The 13,761-nt window shown below is 62.0% G+C and overlaps 1 protein-coding gene across 1 annotated transcript in view; it reads left to right on the top strand.

Moving 5' to 3' along the window:
- The first annotated feature begins 974 nt into the window (after positions 1-974).
- Positions 975-13,761, top strand: part of TNFRSF1B (TNF receptor superfamily member 1B) — a 30,811-nt gene continuing 18,024 nt past the window's right edge. The window contains exon 1 of the mRNA XM_017337588.4: positions 975-1,190. Coding sequence (XP_017193077.3) covers positions 1,113-1,190 — 78 coding nt within the window. The 5' untranslated portion in view covers positions 975-1,112. The remainder of the gene's footprint in view (positions 1,191-13,761) is intronic.

The raw sequence follows: 13,761 nt of genomic DNA, 5'->3' as shown, positions 1-13,761 counted from the left end.
CCCCGCCGGCTCTGGTGCTGCCTCTCGGCAGAGCCGCGGCTCTGGGCCGTGCCAGCCGCACCCTCCGCAGGCCAGCACCCACCTTTGGAGACCAGGTGATTTCCCAGGCTCCTGACCAAGAGGTGGGACTTTCCAGTCACTTCCCTGCTTCTCCCTGCATGCCTAGAAACACCGTCCTTGCCATCTAGGGGGGCGGGTGGCCCTGAGCAGGGGTCGCTGCACCTCCACAGTCAGCCTGCAGTGGGGAGCCCTGCCTGCTCTGCCCACCCCACCCCTCAGGGATGCTCTCTGCTGGGATGCAGGGCGGGGGTGGGGGAACATCTGCTGGCCCTCAAAGTGGGGGCGGGGAGGCCGAGGGCAGCTGCACAGGTGCTCGGTCACGCTGCGAACCCCAGGCAGGCCCGTCCTCCCGGCCTTGGCCCCAGCCAGCCCCTTCCAGGCACCCACGGCGTCCCGGACGGCGTTCTCTCCCAGCCTTGGTTTACCTACCAGCTACCTGGGCAGCACAGGGTAGGACTCGAGGAATGTTCTCAGCAAATAAATAAATGGAAAATATTAGTAACAGCTAATTCTTATGTAACACTTATTAAATAAGTATTAAGTAATTACCAAGCTCATGAAAAATACATAGTATGAGAAAATGATATGTGGGCTACAAAATTTTTTGCACACATATGCCTTTTTTTTTTTTTTTTTTTTACCTATTTGAAAGGCAGAGTTAGTTACAGAGAAAGGGAGAGAGAGAGAAAGATCTTCCGTGAGGGCCGGGGCTGAGCCTGGCTGAAGCCAGAAGCCTGGAACTCCACGGGGTCCTCGTGGGTGCAAGGGCTCAGGCGCTTGGACCATTTTCCGCTGCTTTTCCCAGGCGCATTAGCAAGGAGCTGGAACTGACGTCCAGGTGCAGGGCCCACAGCCGCGGGCCGGGCCGGGGGCGTGTCCGGGAGGCCGGCGGCAGGCTCCGCCCCGCCGCCTGAGAGCCAGCTAGCAGCCGGCGCCCGCTTTCTTTTTCAGTTGAAGGCGTCGGAGCGCAACGAGCGGGGAGAGACGGCGCCGGAGCGCCGGGGCCAGGGACCGCCGGACTCCGCCGTGCTCGGCCGCCGCCTCCTGCACCCATGGCGCCCGCCACGCTCTGGGCCGCGCTGGCTGTCGGACTGCAGCTCTGGGCTTCCGGGCACACCGTGCCCGCCCAGGTGGGACACCCCGCTGGTGCGCAGCCCCTCGTTCCCCCCAGATGCGCACGGCGTGCCCCTAGGGATCCACTGGGGACCTCTGGCCTTGCCCCTGCGCGCCCGGGGTGAGACTTGGGCCCCGCGGCCCTGGGAGCCCGGGGCGCACCCCGGGTTCCTTCACGAGCACCGCGGGGATGTGGGGGGGAAGAACCCCGCTAGACCCCAGGCCGCCCCGGCCCCCAGCCCCCAGCCCCCAGCTCCGCGCCCGCCGCACCTGCCGGCCCGTGCTTCCGTGCCGCCCGCCCGCGGGGTCGAGGCCGTGGCCCACCGGTCACGGTTTTCCTGTGTCTTAGAAACGCACGCCCGCGCGCCTGGAAGAGCCGGGCAAGGTGTGCAGTGAGCGCCTAATTAGATGCCGTGGGGGTGCGAGCCGTCTCGCCTCCCGCTTTGCCCGCGTCCTAATAATGTGTCCCGGTCTGTCCTCGGGGTGCTCTGCGGTAGGGGGCCCCAGCGCCAGGCAGAGGCGGTCTGCACGGCCCCAGGAAAACGGAGCAGTGGCTCGGTCTCTGGGCCAACGGCCCTGCCACCCTTCCTGCCAAGGCCAACAGTGCAGAGAGACCGTGGGTCTTTCGCCTTTGTTCATTGTGATTTGTTGACTGCCTGCGTGGTCTGGTGACATGTGAGTGCCCCATTTTATAGAGAAGGAGCACCAAGGCTCGGAGAACTTGGGAGCTATGGAAGAGCATGGGGTTAGCTCTCCCTCCAAAAGGAACGTCTCCTCTTCCCCGCGGCTGGGGAGGCCGCGTGCGTCCGTCCTTTCTTGAGCCTGCCCTGATGGACACAAGGTGGCTGAGCCGTCCCGGGGCGGGGGGGGGGGGGGGCGGGCTGGTGGGAGGTGACTTGGTGTTCCAAAGTCAAAACATCTGGGGGCTGGTTGAGGGGTGCTGTCAGACCACAGTCGGCGTGGGCGCCACCCCAGGGGAGGTCCCGGGTGGCCTGTGTGACAGTCCGGCTTTGGGGACGCAGAGTGAACACATTGCTGTGGTCCCAGCCTCACGGCAGGAGGCCATCTGCTGCCAAGCTGGGGCCCCGGCCGCCCCCCAGAGGCTGCAAGGGGACAGCCATGGGCACCTGGCCACGGTCCTGGTTGCTTGAGGGGTTCCCCACTCCCCCCCCCCAGCTCCAGGTCAGCCCAGAGTCCCTCCCACAGCACGGGTGCCGTAACCCTTGGTGGCTCTCCAGAGAGACCCAAGCCCAGAGCACCTCCTGCTGGCCTGGGAGGCCTTCCGTGGTCCCTGTGACGGGTGCAGACTGCCGCAGGTGTCTGGGGCCAGGATGAGACATCTGCCTGCGTCCTCCCGGCTGGGGGTCGTCGTGCACCTGTGGCCCCTGCCTTTGCCCGCACTGTGCCCTCTTCACAGCGCGCCCCCTAGCCCGTTCTTTGTGGCCTTTGCCCAAGCCTCTGTGGGAAAGTCGGGACGGGAGCCCTCCTTGGAACCATCAGGGTGCTGTGTCCTTCCAAGGACAGACAGAGTTCTGCTTCGTAGTCTGGTCGTGTCGCATCCCCCTCAAAGGGTGGAAGACCCCCTAGGGGAGGGACTGTGGGTTTCTCCTCCTCCTCCCTGGGACCAGCACCACAATAACCCGTGTTCAGTGTCAGGCACTGCACTAGGGACTCTGCCATTGAAACCTGCCTCTCCAGAGAGCTGGGTGGTGCTGCTCCCGTTTAGAGACGCGGACACAGGTCTGACAGCCCAGGATCCTGGAGCTGGGACTTGAATTCAGGTCTGCTGGATTCCACAGCTCTTTTTACCACGCCCCGCCCCCACCCCGTGTCCCCTCCGAGTCCCCACTGCTGCCCCCAGCAGCCCCTCCAGGCAGCAGGTACACAGTGCTGTTGGCATCACCTGACTGAGCTGCAGAAGGAGCCCCAGGGAGGAGTGGCCTGGTGGCAGGTGCAGCAGATCCAGCTTGCCCTGGGGCCTCTGTGCCTTTTACCGCTCTGGCTGCGTCCTTCATGCGTCCATCAGTAAATGCTGGGGAAGCTGGTGGGATGGGCATGGGCAGGGCCCTGGCCGTGCAGGAGGCTGAGGGGGCTCTGCCTGCTGACTGGGACCCCTACAGGTCCTGGGGCCCAGGGGCTACATTGAAGTAGCCCCTTGACAGTAGGGACTCCATTTTGGGGCACTTGAGACTCCATTCTGGGAAAGCAACCCCCCCACCGTGAGACTCTGGTCTGAAACTATGATCTCAAGTAGTCGGACAATAGCAGGGCACTGCATCACCCTTGGCAGAGCACAGAAACCCCCTAGCATGATCGCTCAAGCTTAAAAGTAGAAAGGTTGCACCTGGGTTACCTGGGCTAATAATGAAGATGTGATTTGTCTGTCTTAAGATCATAATTGCTGATTGTAAGATTCTAGCAACCGCTTAGCAACCGTGTATTCTCTCCCCTCTCCTGATTTTGCGGTTTTTGTCTTTATAAACCCTATACTTTAGTTCCTCGAGGCTCCTCTGTTCTTGTAAGTTCAGACAGCCCCAACATGTTGGATCAATACATCTTTAACCCTTTGCTGGTTGCAAGAGAGAAAGTCTCTTGGAGTCGTTCCTCAGGCGGTGGGCGTTTTCGGACCCTAACAGCATCATCCAGGGGCTCCCAGGCTGGCTATCGGGTGGGGTAGCTGCTGGCCCTGGGGGCTCGTCTGTCCTCCATCACATTCCTCTCTCTATGCCCCCTGCCTGATGCCCAGCGGGCGTCCTGTGTGCTGACCTCGGCTGTGGCCTGGGGGTGGGGCAGCGAGCAGGTGGCCAGGCATGCCACTCATGGCAGGTCACTCATGGGTCACTCGTTCCTCCAGTGCTTGTGGGCACCTACGGCAAGTCCAGCCCGGTGCCCGGCTCTGGGGACGCCGGCATGGCCTCTGCCTGGCTCCAGGCTTCCCGCAACCTCCCTGCCAAGCAGCTGTCGGCTCTTGCTGACTTGGCTCGGCCCCCGCTGCCCCCTGACCTCGGGGCCAGTGTACCGAGCCTCTGTTTTCTCAGTGGCTGACGTCGAGAGTGTCCCCGGCTTCCCTGTGCACAGGGCTCGGCAGGTGTGACAGGCTGAGACCCTGCCTGGTGTTCTGTGGCCGTTGTCCAGTGGCTTCCCACGGCACTGCCACTCTCCAGGGCTGGGTGATGCTTTCTGGTCCTCCCCATCTGATGTTTCTAGAGGCGTAGCAGGATGGTTGTGTGGGGGAGGGGAGGAGTTTTGCGCCAGCCGTGGCGTGTGTGTGTGTGTGTGTGTGCGCGCACGCTCTAGTCAGCTCTACACATCAGCCGTGTTTCACTTTGATGCCAAGCTGCCTGCTTTCCTGTTCCTCAAATGCACGGCGCGCACACCTGCCTCGGGGCCTTTGCACTGGCTTTCCCCTTTGCCTTGAAAGCTCCTCCCACTGAGAATCCCCTCGGCTCATTTTCTCACTTCCCTCCGATCAGACGGAGCACCGGGCCTGTGGAAGCCGCCTGCCAGCCGCCCTCCGCCCCTCTGCTTGGTTTGCCTGTGCAGTACTCGCGCCCGGCTATCCCGTTACTTGTATCGCCTCCTCCCTGGAATGTAAACACAGTCAGGACAGGAGCTCATCCGCTGGTGTAGACCCGCCGCCTGGAACGGGTTTCGGTCTCGCACTGTTGATGTTTGCGACGCCTGCCTGTCTGTTTGGGGCTGTCCTGTGGTTGAGGGGTGCTTAGAAGCTACACCCCAGGTGTGGGCAGCGCGCCCAGCGGGCTCGGCACTCCAGGCTGTCTCCAGATATGGCTGAGCGTCCCCAGGGTGGGGGGAAGTTGCTTGAGAGCCACTGGTGTGGGATGGGGCCTGGCACATAGTAGGTGTTCAAACGGTATTGAGTAAGCGTCAAAGAAGTGCGCCCGAGCTCTCCAGGGCTGGGGCGGCACGAGGGTTTGGACAGCCAGCGGGGGCAGAGCTGGGGTCTGGTTGGCTGCCTTCTCTGGGGCTTGTTCTCTGGGCCCCCCTGCTGGCTGTGCTGTGTGCGCTGAGGCTGCTCCACCAGTTAACCCCACCCCCCATACTCCCATCCTGGTGTGTGACAGGGCCGCCCACTGGCAGTGACTCAGGCCCCACTAGGTGTGTGATTTGCCCGGAAGCAGGAAGGGAAGGAAGTTGGGGGTTGGGGAGGGGAGAGGGGTGCCCTGGGGTGAACGGGAACCAAGTGGAGAGACTGCAGCTCCCGGTTCCGACACTCTTGGAGACACGGGCAAGTAGTGTTGGCCGGGGCCTCGGAAGCAGACTGGTGTCTGCCATTTGCTGGCTGTGTGACCCCATCCACGGCAGCCTCTGTGTTCTCATCTGTGAAATGGGTATATTCCACCTCCATGCTGGCGGTTAGGACCTTAGGTGCTGTGTGGGCTGTGATTTGAGCTCTGTGGTTTGGCAGTCCTGGCCTGGCTCGCTGGCTCATGGACAGTGTTCAGCCTGCGAGGGTGTGGTGGTAGTGCAGAGATGGAGTCAGACTCTCTGCAGGCCGCAGGGCTGGGCGGCCTCCGTCTGACTGGGGCTCCTGCCCGAGCGGCTTCCCCTGAGAACAGCTTCCCTCCTGTCTCTTGGTTGCCCTGATGCCCCCTGGCCGGCCCCTCCTGCCCTGCCCAGCTGCCCAGCCTTTGGACCCTGCACTGTGGCCACGTTTGTAGGGTCAGGAACTCCGGACATCACTCCCCAGCCTGCCCACCCAGTCAGGGAGTCACAGGTGCTGGATGTCATTTGGGCGTGAGCCAGGTGTAGATTCGCTACCTCTGCCTGCCCACGTGCTGCGTGGGCATTGGTGGGTGCCAGGAAACCTCTTCTTTGTGACCCCGAGGAGGGGAAGTCTGGGGGTCTCTTCTGAGCTCCTGATGTCTGCCCCCCCCCCCCACTGTCAAACAACTTCCAAGGCTGCCCTGCTCTGAGCACGCGCAGGCCTGGGTGTTGGGAGACCAGAGGCCCCCCTGTGAGCACTGTCGCTTGCTGTGTGAGCTTGCTCTGGTTGCTTAACCTCTCTGGTCTCGGCACCCCTGTTTATAAACCTTACAATGCTTGGTCCAGGTGCCCGCCTGGCACTGAGACACATTGGGCAAAGGGCACAGGTTTGGGGGCAGGGCTTCCAGGGGCTTCCCCAGAGAGCCCCCATCCCCCACAGTGAGCATCTTTGCTCCATGGTCTCTCTTCTTGCCAACCTCAATCCCACCTGCTTTGGTGGGAATTGTGTCCTTGGCACAGGACCCAGGGCCCCCCAGCCCGCTTGCCTGAAAGACTCACGGGAGGCCTTGGGCTTCTCGGCCCCCTGCCCCTTAGCTCCTGACTGAGCGCCTGGTCAAGCCACTCTCTGGGAAGGTCACCTCCTGCGGGGTGGGGCTCAGGGTCAAGGGCGCCCGAGCCCCCCCGCTGAGTTGTGACGGCAGCAGGGCCTGTTCCTCTGCGGCCCACATTCTTTTTCCACCGTGTGGCGTTGTGATGTCACAGGAGGCAGTGACATCGGTGTGGTTTGGGGCACGGGGCTGGGAGCCCCGGAGGCGGAAGTGTCTGTCCGCCGGCCGGATGTTCTGGTGGGCGGCCTTGTCTCGGGCCCCGCTTTACTGGGGGCCGGGAAGAACTGCCCTGCCTCCCTGAGGCCCCACTTCCTCTTGGCACCTGCGAGGCCGTTCCTAGAACGAGGCAGCCGGTGGCCAGCTACCCCGCCCCCAGCCTTGGTGCCGCGCAGGGGGCTGCGGAGTCCGTGGGGGAGCAGACAGAGTGGGCGTGGACACTGGCAGTGCGCGGCGCCGACTCCTTTCCAGGGGTGCTGGAAGCCGGCTCTGTCTCCTTTAGGAGCTGGGGGCGCTGGGTTGTCGCTGTGACCCCAGACAGGGCAGAAACCCCCTGGGGGTTTTGATTGCCTCTCTCTGCACCCAGGCAGTGTCCCCCACGCCCACCCCCGCCAACTGTTTCAATCTGAGCTTGGCCCTGCGGTGGGCAGTGCTGTCGTGGCCGCTGGTTCAGGGAACTGAGTGGGCCTGGGGTGAGAGTGGCATAGGGAGGGACAGGTGGGCTGTGACATCTGAGCTATCAGGACAAAGAGGCTGCAGCGGCGGACAGAGCTGGGGCCTGGCTCTCGTTCGGGGGGCCCGACACCCGGGCCTGGCTCAGCCAGGGGAAGGCTGGGCCAGTTCCCTTCTCCCTGTGGGACCTCAGCAGTCCTGGCTGTACCTTGAGAGCAGCAGGCACCCGCCTGGCCCCTGTGTTCGAACCCCATGACCCCAAGTATTAGCCTGGGCTGGGGGAAGCTGGCTGGGGGTCGGCAGCTTTGAGCAGGCCCAGGAGGGCAGCTGAGAAGGGCTAGGTCTGGCCCAGCTCTGGACTTGACAGTGATGGGCCGGGGAAGGGACCCGGGCAGCATCTGGCCACCCCTGCCTTCCTTCTGCCACCCTCCGGACCCTGGTTCCGTCTGCAGCTCCCGGAGGCCCAGCTCCCGCTGGACCTGCCATCACCCAGCCTCTGCCCCTGCCTGTCCTGTGCTCCCAGCTGCCCTGGGCCCCCTGCATCCATGTGGATCCTCCCAGCCTGGGGGACTCTGTCACTTCCTGTCCCGGCTCGGCCCTTCGGTCCTGCCCTCATCTTCTCTGTCCCCTTCCTGCTTCTGTCCCCGTGCCATCCTCCTCAGTCCTCCTCCTGCCAGGCCCACACAGGGAGCGTCCCGATCCCCAGACCTTGGGACGAGTGGACTCCAGGTGGCAAAGGGGGGGCAGGGAGGGGTGCAGGCGAGAGGGGCAGGGGCCAGGGCGGGGCTGTCCTGGGGACAGCGGCAGCACAGGAGGCTGCAGGTTTGGAGCCAGCTCAGAAAAGTGGACAACAACCCTAATTTGGGGGGAATTCACTAAAACCCTCGTTTATTGCTTGCGTCAGGTCAGGCCCAGGAGGTATGTGCTGTTATCAGTCCCATCCTACAGATTGAAAGACTGAGATTTATTAATTAAGGACCAACCAGCTCCTTCAACGATGCCTGCTCTAAGTTAGGGGTCTGGTCTGAAGCCAGGCGCCCTGATCCCAGAGGCCGTGGGCTCAGCCACCACCCTTCCCACCTCCAAGGAAGGCAGGGATGAGGGTCTTGGGGGAGGGGGAGGAGGCCTTTGGGCTGGAGGGAAGCACAAAGGAGGAAGGGGGGATGCCCCGCCCGCACCCCCTCCCCCTGCAGCATGAGGCCCCTTTGGCGTTCGCTCTGCCCCAGCTGGAGCCAAGGCTCTTGGTGCTTCTGGTCTCCTGTGTCCTGGGAGGCCAGGCTGGCCGCGGCTGGTCACCTGGGCTGGGGTGGGCATGACATGGGGCAGGACCGGCTGAGGCAGCCCCCGTCTGCCTGGCTGCCTACGGTGCACCGCACGCCCATGGTCTCCCTGCTCCCTGGAGGCAGAGCCTGGGTTCTGCCCCAGGTGGTCAAGCCCCAGAGCCTGGGCTTAGACCACTACCCAGTGTGACAGTCGAGGCGACCCTGGGGGCTGCCATCTGAGAACCGCCCCCCAGCCTGCACCCCCCCCCACTCCAGGTGCCTCCCCCTCTCATTCTCAGTCCACTTCCTGCCCGCTTCCCAAGCGAGCCCTAAGCCACATCAGGGAGTCGGAAATGAAGACTGGCTTCTGCTGAGCCTGTGGCATGTTAGGCACCTGCTGTGGGCTGTGCACAGGCTGGGTGCAGACTGATGAGTAATAAACCCACAGTGAGCGACGCTGAGCCCTTGCTCCGGCCAGACGTGGTGCTGGGTGCTGCACACACATGGACTTAGTGACTCATAACAGCCCAGGGCTGCGGGCACTGCTTTTGTCCCCATTTTATAGATGGCAAAGTAGAGGCAGGAGGAAGGCCCTAAAACCTAGATGTGTGGCTCAGGGCTCATAGTGGGGCGTTGGGGGTGTGGTCCCTTGACAGGGAGACACAAGGCAAATAATGCTCTCAGACAGTCTGGGCGCCACAGACCTACACCTGTGTTGCTGCAGGGGTCTCCAGGAGGGACCTCTGACCCCCTCTGAGAGGGCTCAGAGGTTTTTGGGGACTCTTCGAGGAAGTAGAGGGTCAGCCAGGCCAAGGAGGGGACAGGACCCTCGGGCTGAGGCAGCAGCCGGACGCCAGGGGCTGGTCTGCATCCTGGACGGTGGCAGGGGAGGTGCAGGCAAGTTGGGAGCTGGAGGCCCAGCCCTGGGCTCCCTGCGCACCCAGCAAGGCAGATGTGCTTGGCCTGAGGGCAGGGGAGGCCATGGAAGCTTTTTTCTTTTTCTTTTTCTTTTTTTCTTTTTCTTTTTCTTTTTCTTTTTCTTTTTCTTTTCTCTTCTCTTCTCTTCTCTTCTCTTCTCTTCTCTTCTCTTCTCTTCTCTTCTCTTCTCTTCTCTTCTCTTCTCTTCTCTCTTCTCTCCTCTCTTCTCTTCTCTTCTCTTCTCTTCTCTTCTCTCTCTTCTCTTCTCTTCTCTTCTCTTCTCTTCTCTTCTCTTCTCTTCTCTTCTCTTCTCTTCTCTTCTCTTCTCTTCTCTCTCTCTCTCTCTCTCTCTCTCTTTTAAGATTTGTTTGTTTATTTGAAAGGCAGAGTTACAGAGGGAGAGGGAGAGACAGAAGAGAGAAATCTTCCAATTGCTGGTTCGCTCCCAAAATGACCTCAGTGGCCAGGGCTGGGTCATGCTGAGGCCAGGAGCCAAGAGCTTCTTCCGGGTCTCCCTCGTGGGTGCAGGGGCACACGCACTTGGGTCATCCTCCACTGCTTTCTCCGGTGCATTAGCAGAGAGCTGGATTGGAAGTAGAGCAGCTGGTACTCAAACCAGTGCCCATATGGGATGCTGGCACTGCAGGTGGCAGCTTTACCTGCTGCGCCGTGGCGCTGGCCCCTGTGGAAGCTTTTAAGGAGAGCCAGTGTGGGATGCAGAAGTGGCCTAGGTACGGCTGCAGAGGGACAAGGCTGGGACCCCAAACAGGGAGAGGTGCACAGAGTGGTGAGGAGGCAGGCCCTGAGAACCTGCCCTTGTGACCTGTCTCTGGGAGGTGACTGGGAGGGCTGGGGCGTTCTCTGTCCCCAGACTGAGCATCCCTGTGGGGCAGGGACACTCCCCAGCACCTCTGTCCCCTGGCCCTTGGTGCAAAGCCAGATCCCATCCTGGGCTCCCTGTCTGCCCCCAGCGTCACAGGCAGCAGTCCTGGAGTGGGATGTGACACCCCTGGGCGCCTGCCTGTGATGTGGTCAGGCCCTCCTGACGCGGAGGTGCTCTGTGAGACAGCAGCCGGCAGCCAGGCCTCCACTGCCTGGCCTCCCGAGAACCCCTAAGACCAAACACTCCTGCCTCGTCCCGGGGCCCTGCTGTGGCAATGGTGTGGCCTCTCTGTCACTTGCATGTGGTTCCTCATTGTGTGGAGGTCCTCGGTCCTTAGGCAGACACCCCTGGCCCTCCCCACAGCTGCGGCATCTGCCCCTGTGACCCCCCCCCCCATCTGGGAGAGTCTGCGAAGCCCCTGCCCCTGCTGGCTGCGTGCACCCCACCCCCACCCCGTGATCTCTCCTCTGTGAAATGCAGGGGCAGGACCTGCTAACAGGGTATAAAGCCGTCAGGGGCGTGGAGCAGAGGTAGCTGCTCCTGGACCCTGGATTGCACTGAATCTCTTGACGCCTCCGTGTCTTCATCTGTGAAATGGGGCTGTGCTGACCTCGGTGTGTTGGTGCAAGGATAAAACGCAAGAGTGTATGTGAGCATGCCCAGCACTGGGTCTGCGCCCAGTGGGTGCTTCTCCTGCTCTCAGCAGCGTCTGGCCGTCCTCCTAGCTCTGGGTTTGAGGAGCGCATGCTCCAACTGAAGCCTGAAGCTCCTGCCTGTGGCCCCTCCTTCCCTGCACCTGCCTGGCAGATCCCTGCCCAGGCTGCTGCCTGCCCGGGGGTGATCCCCGGGGGACACTGGAGGTGTGGACTCTTTCCAAGGACAAGAGGCATCCAAGAGAAATCTCTGGGAAACTAAAAAGCAAAGACCCCAAAAGGATGCTGATGGTGGCAGCAAGAGCAAGGGGTGTCAGGTGCACCTGGACCCTGTAACTAGGTCAGTGCACCTGCTATGATGGCAGGGGTCCAGTGCACCTGGGAGGGCACACATCTCTGGCCCCTTTCCTCCAAGAGGTCACCTGCTCCGGCTGCCCCACCCCCACCCCGGAGAGAGGGGATGAGGGGCAGAGGCCAGGGCAGGGGAACCCCACCCCACCCCTGCCCTCAGCTCTGCTCTCCCCTGGTGCCCAGACCCAGCCCAGCTCTGCTTCCTCATACCCCAGCCGCTGTCTCATTCAGCATCTGCACCTCTCCGCCTCTCCTGAGGGTGGCCACACCCCCAGCACCTCTGAGGTCATTGGGAGGGAGCTGAGTCTTTGATATCCGCCCTTAAGAGGCCAGAGCTGTGGGGTGGGGCTGCTGGGGCCAGCTGCATCTCACGTTGGAGTGCCCGGGTTTGTTCCTGGCTCTGCTTCCGATTCCAGCTTCCTGCTAATGTGCACCCTGGGAGGTGGCAGGTGCTGGCTCAAGTGCTAGGGTCCCTGCCACCCACATGAGGGACTAGAGCTGAGCTTTTGGCTCTTGGACTTTTTTCTTTTAAATATGTATTTATTTGTTTGAAAGAGGTACAGAGAGAGAGAGAGAGAGAGAGAGAGAGAGAGAGAGAAATCTTCATCTGCTGGTTTACTCCCCAGAGGGCTGAGCCAGGCCAAAGCCAGGAGCCAGGAGCTTCACCTGGGTCTCCTGTGTGGGTGGCAGGGGCCCCAGTGCTTGAACCGTCTTCTCCTGCCTTTCCCAGGCCATTAACAGGGAGCTGATGGGAAGTGGAACAGCCAGGAATCGAACTGATGGCAACCCGGGCCCCTTGGCTCCTGATATTGACCTGAGCTAGCTCTGACTGTTGGAAGCATTTGGGGCATGGACGAGTGGATGATCGCCCTGACTCAGTCTTTCTCTGTCACTCTGCCTATCAAATAAATAAAATAAAGATAAGAAATTGAAGAACATTTAATTAAAAAAAAAAAAAAAAGAACCCAGAGCTAGTCCTTTGGTCTGTGGACTTAGAGCACAAGCAGGCCTATGCTGTCATTTTATAGGGGGGAAACCGAGGCACGGAAAAGCTGGTACAGCCCACAGCAGGTGCTTGGGTGTGGGGATGGAGGTAGAATGGCCTGGGGCCTGAGATCCAGGCTCGCAGGGCTCGGGGAGGCAGCCTGGTGCCAGCGAGGGGGCAGCCGGGCCGAGGGCAGGAGGAGGAGGCCTGCCCCTCCGTACACTGGGGTGGTGGTAGCACGGCGTGGGGACTTGGAGCCTGCAAAGTGCGTAAGCCACGATTGCCGACGCCTGCGTGGACCAGGCTGTCTACGGAGCTCTGACTCCTCATATCCTGCTTCCCACTCCTTGCTCTGGCCAACCCTGGCCCAGCCACCCTGACCTTCTGCACCATGCATGGGGCATCCCAGACATGGACACGGTCTCCCAGTCTCCCCACGCTCCAATTTTCCCTCCCCCTGAGCCCTGACTGCTGCTCACGTGTGCGCCTGTGTTGTGCCAGTTAGCACACCAGCCTCTCCCGGCCAGGCACTTCCCTTTGCTCCGTGCTGCAGAGCCAGTACCCAGCTGTGCAAAGCAAAGAACCAGAGGCTTCCAGCACCCTGGGCTTCCCAGGGGCCTCTTGCCATGCTCTGGGGACCTCTGAGGCCCCCGGCCCTTGTGACCCCTGCAGGGACTCGGGCCCAGGCCCCTGGACTGGAGTTCAGGAACAGCCTCTGCTTGGGGAACGAATGTGGCTGGAAGGGAGTGACCTTTTGTCCTGCACGGCCGGGGGGATTTTTGTTCCTCATGGTTTAGCCATGACGGGGCTGTGGTTTGGTGTTTTTTTTCTGTCCAAGAGGATAAACAGGCCTGGGGATTGCTCAAGAGAGGGCTGACCCCGCCGCCAGCCGCGCGCTCCCGGAGCAACAGGAAGCCTGGGGAAGGCTTTTCACAGCCAAGCTCCAGAGGGGGAAAGAACCTGGACCCGAGGCCGCGGGCGGCTGCTGGCGAGTGGGCCTGCAGGCTCCGGGCACCCGGCCACCTGCTCTGGCGGCCAGGAGCTGCTGTCCACGGGCAGCGATGCAGCCTGCACTAGGCCAAGACAGGGCCCTTTCCCATCGTGCTGTCTGCTGCTGCCTGCAGTTGCCCTGGCCCTGTGGCTGTCGGGCCCCTGATGGGTGAGGGGCAAACCCCAGCACGGGGGCATGGGGTTCTGGGGCAAACTGGGGCTGTGAGGGCAGGAGGTGCAGCCCCCTCTGCCTGGGGGACGCAGTCTAAGGGAGGCGGCAGCTGCTTCTGGGAGTGGTCCCCCCAGTGTGGGGGAGGCAGGCTCCGCGCAGTGCTGCTCAGTTGAACGCTGTGTGCAGTGGCAGCTGCAGAAGGGACCGTTTCTCTGGTTTCGGGGCTCCCCAGGCCTCTTGCACGTGCCCCTCCACCACTTCCCCCAGCTCATCCTGCTCTACCCGGGACCAGGGAGTCAGCGTGTTCCACAGAGCCCCAGAGCCACGGGGCCAGTTCCTACTTTTTCAGTTTACTGTGCAGTCTCCTGG

Source organism: Oryctolagus cuniculus, chromosome 7 (genome assembly GCF_051225735.1).
Source record: "Oryctolagus cuniculus isolate XC-2025 breed Fujian yellow rabbit chromosome 7, ASM5122573v1, whole genome shotgun sequence".
In the NCBI taxonomy this organism is placed as follows: Eukaryota; Metazoa; Chordata; class Mammalia; order Lagomorpha; family Leporidae; genus Oryctolagus; species Oryctolagus cuniculus.
This window is presented reverse-complemented; position numbering and strand designations above follow the sequence as displayed.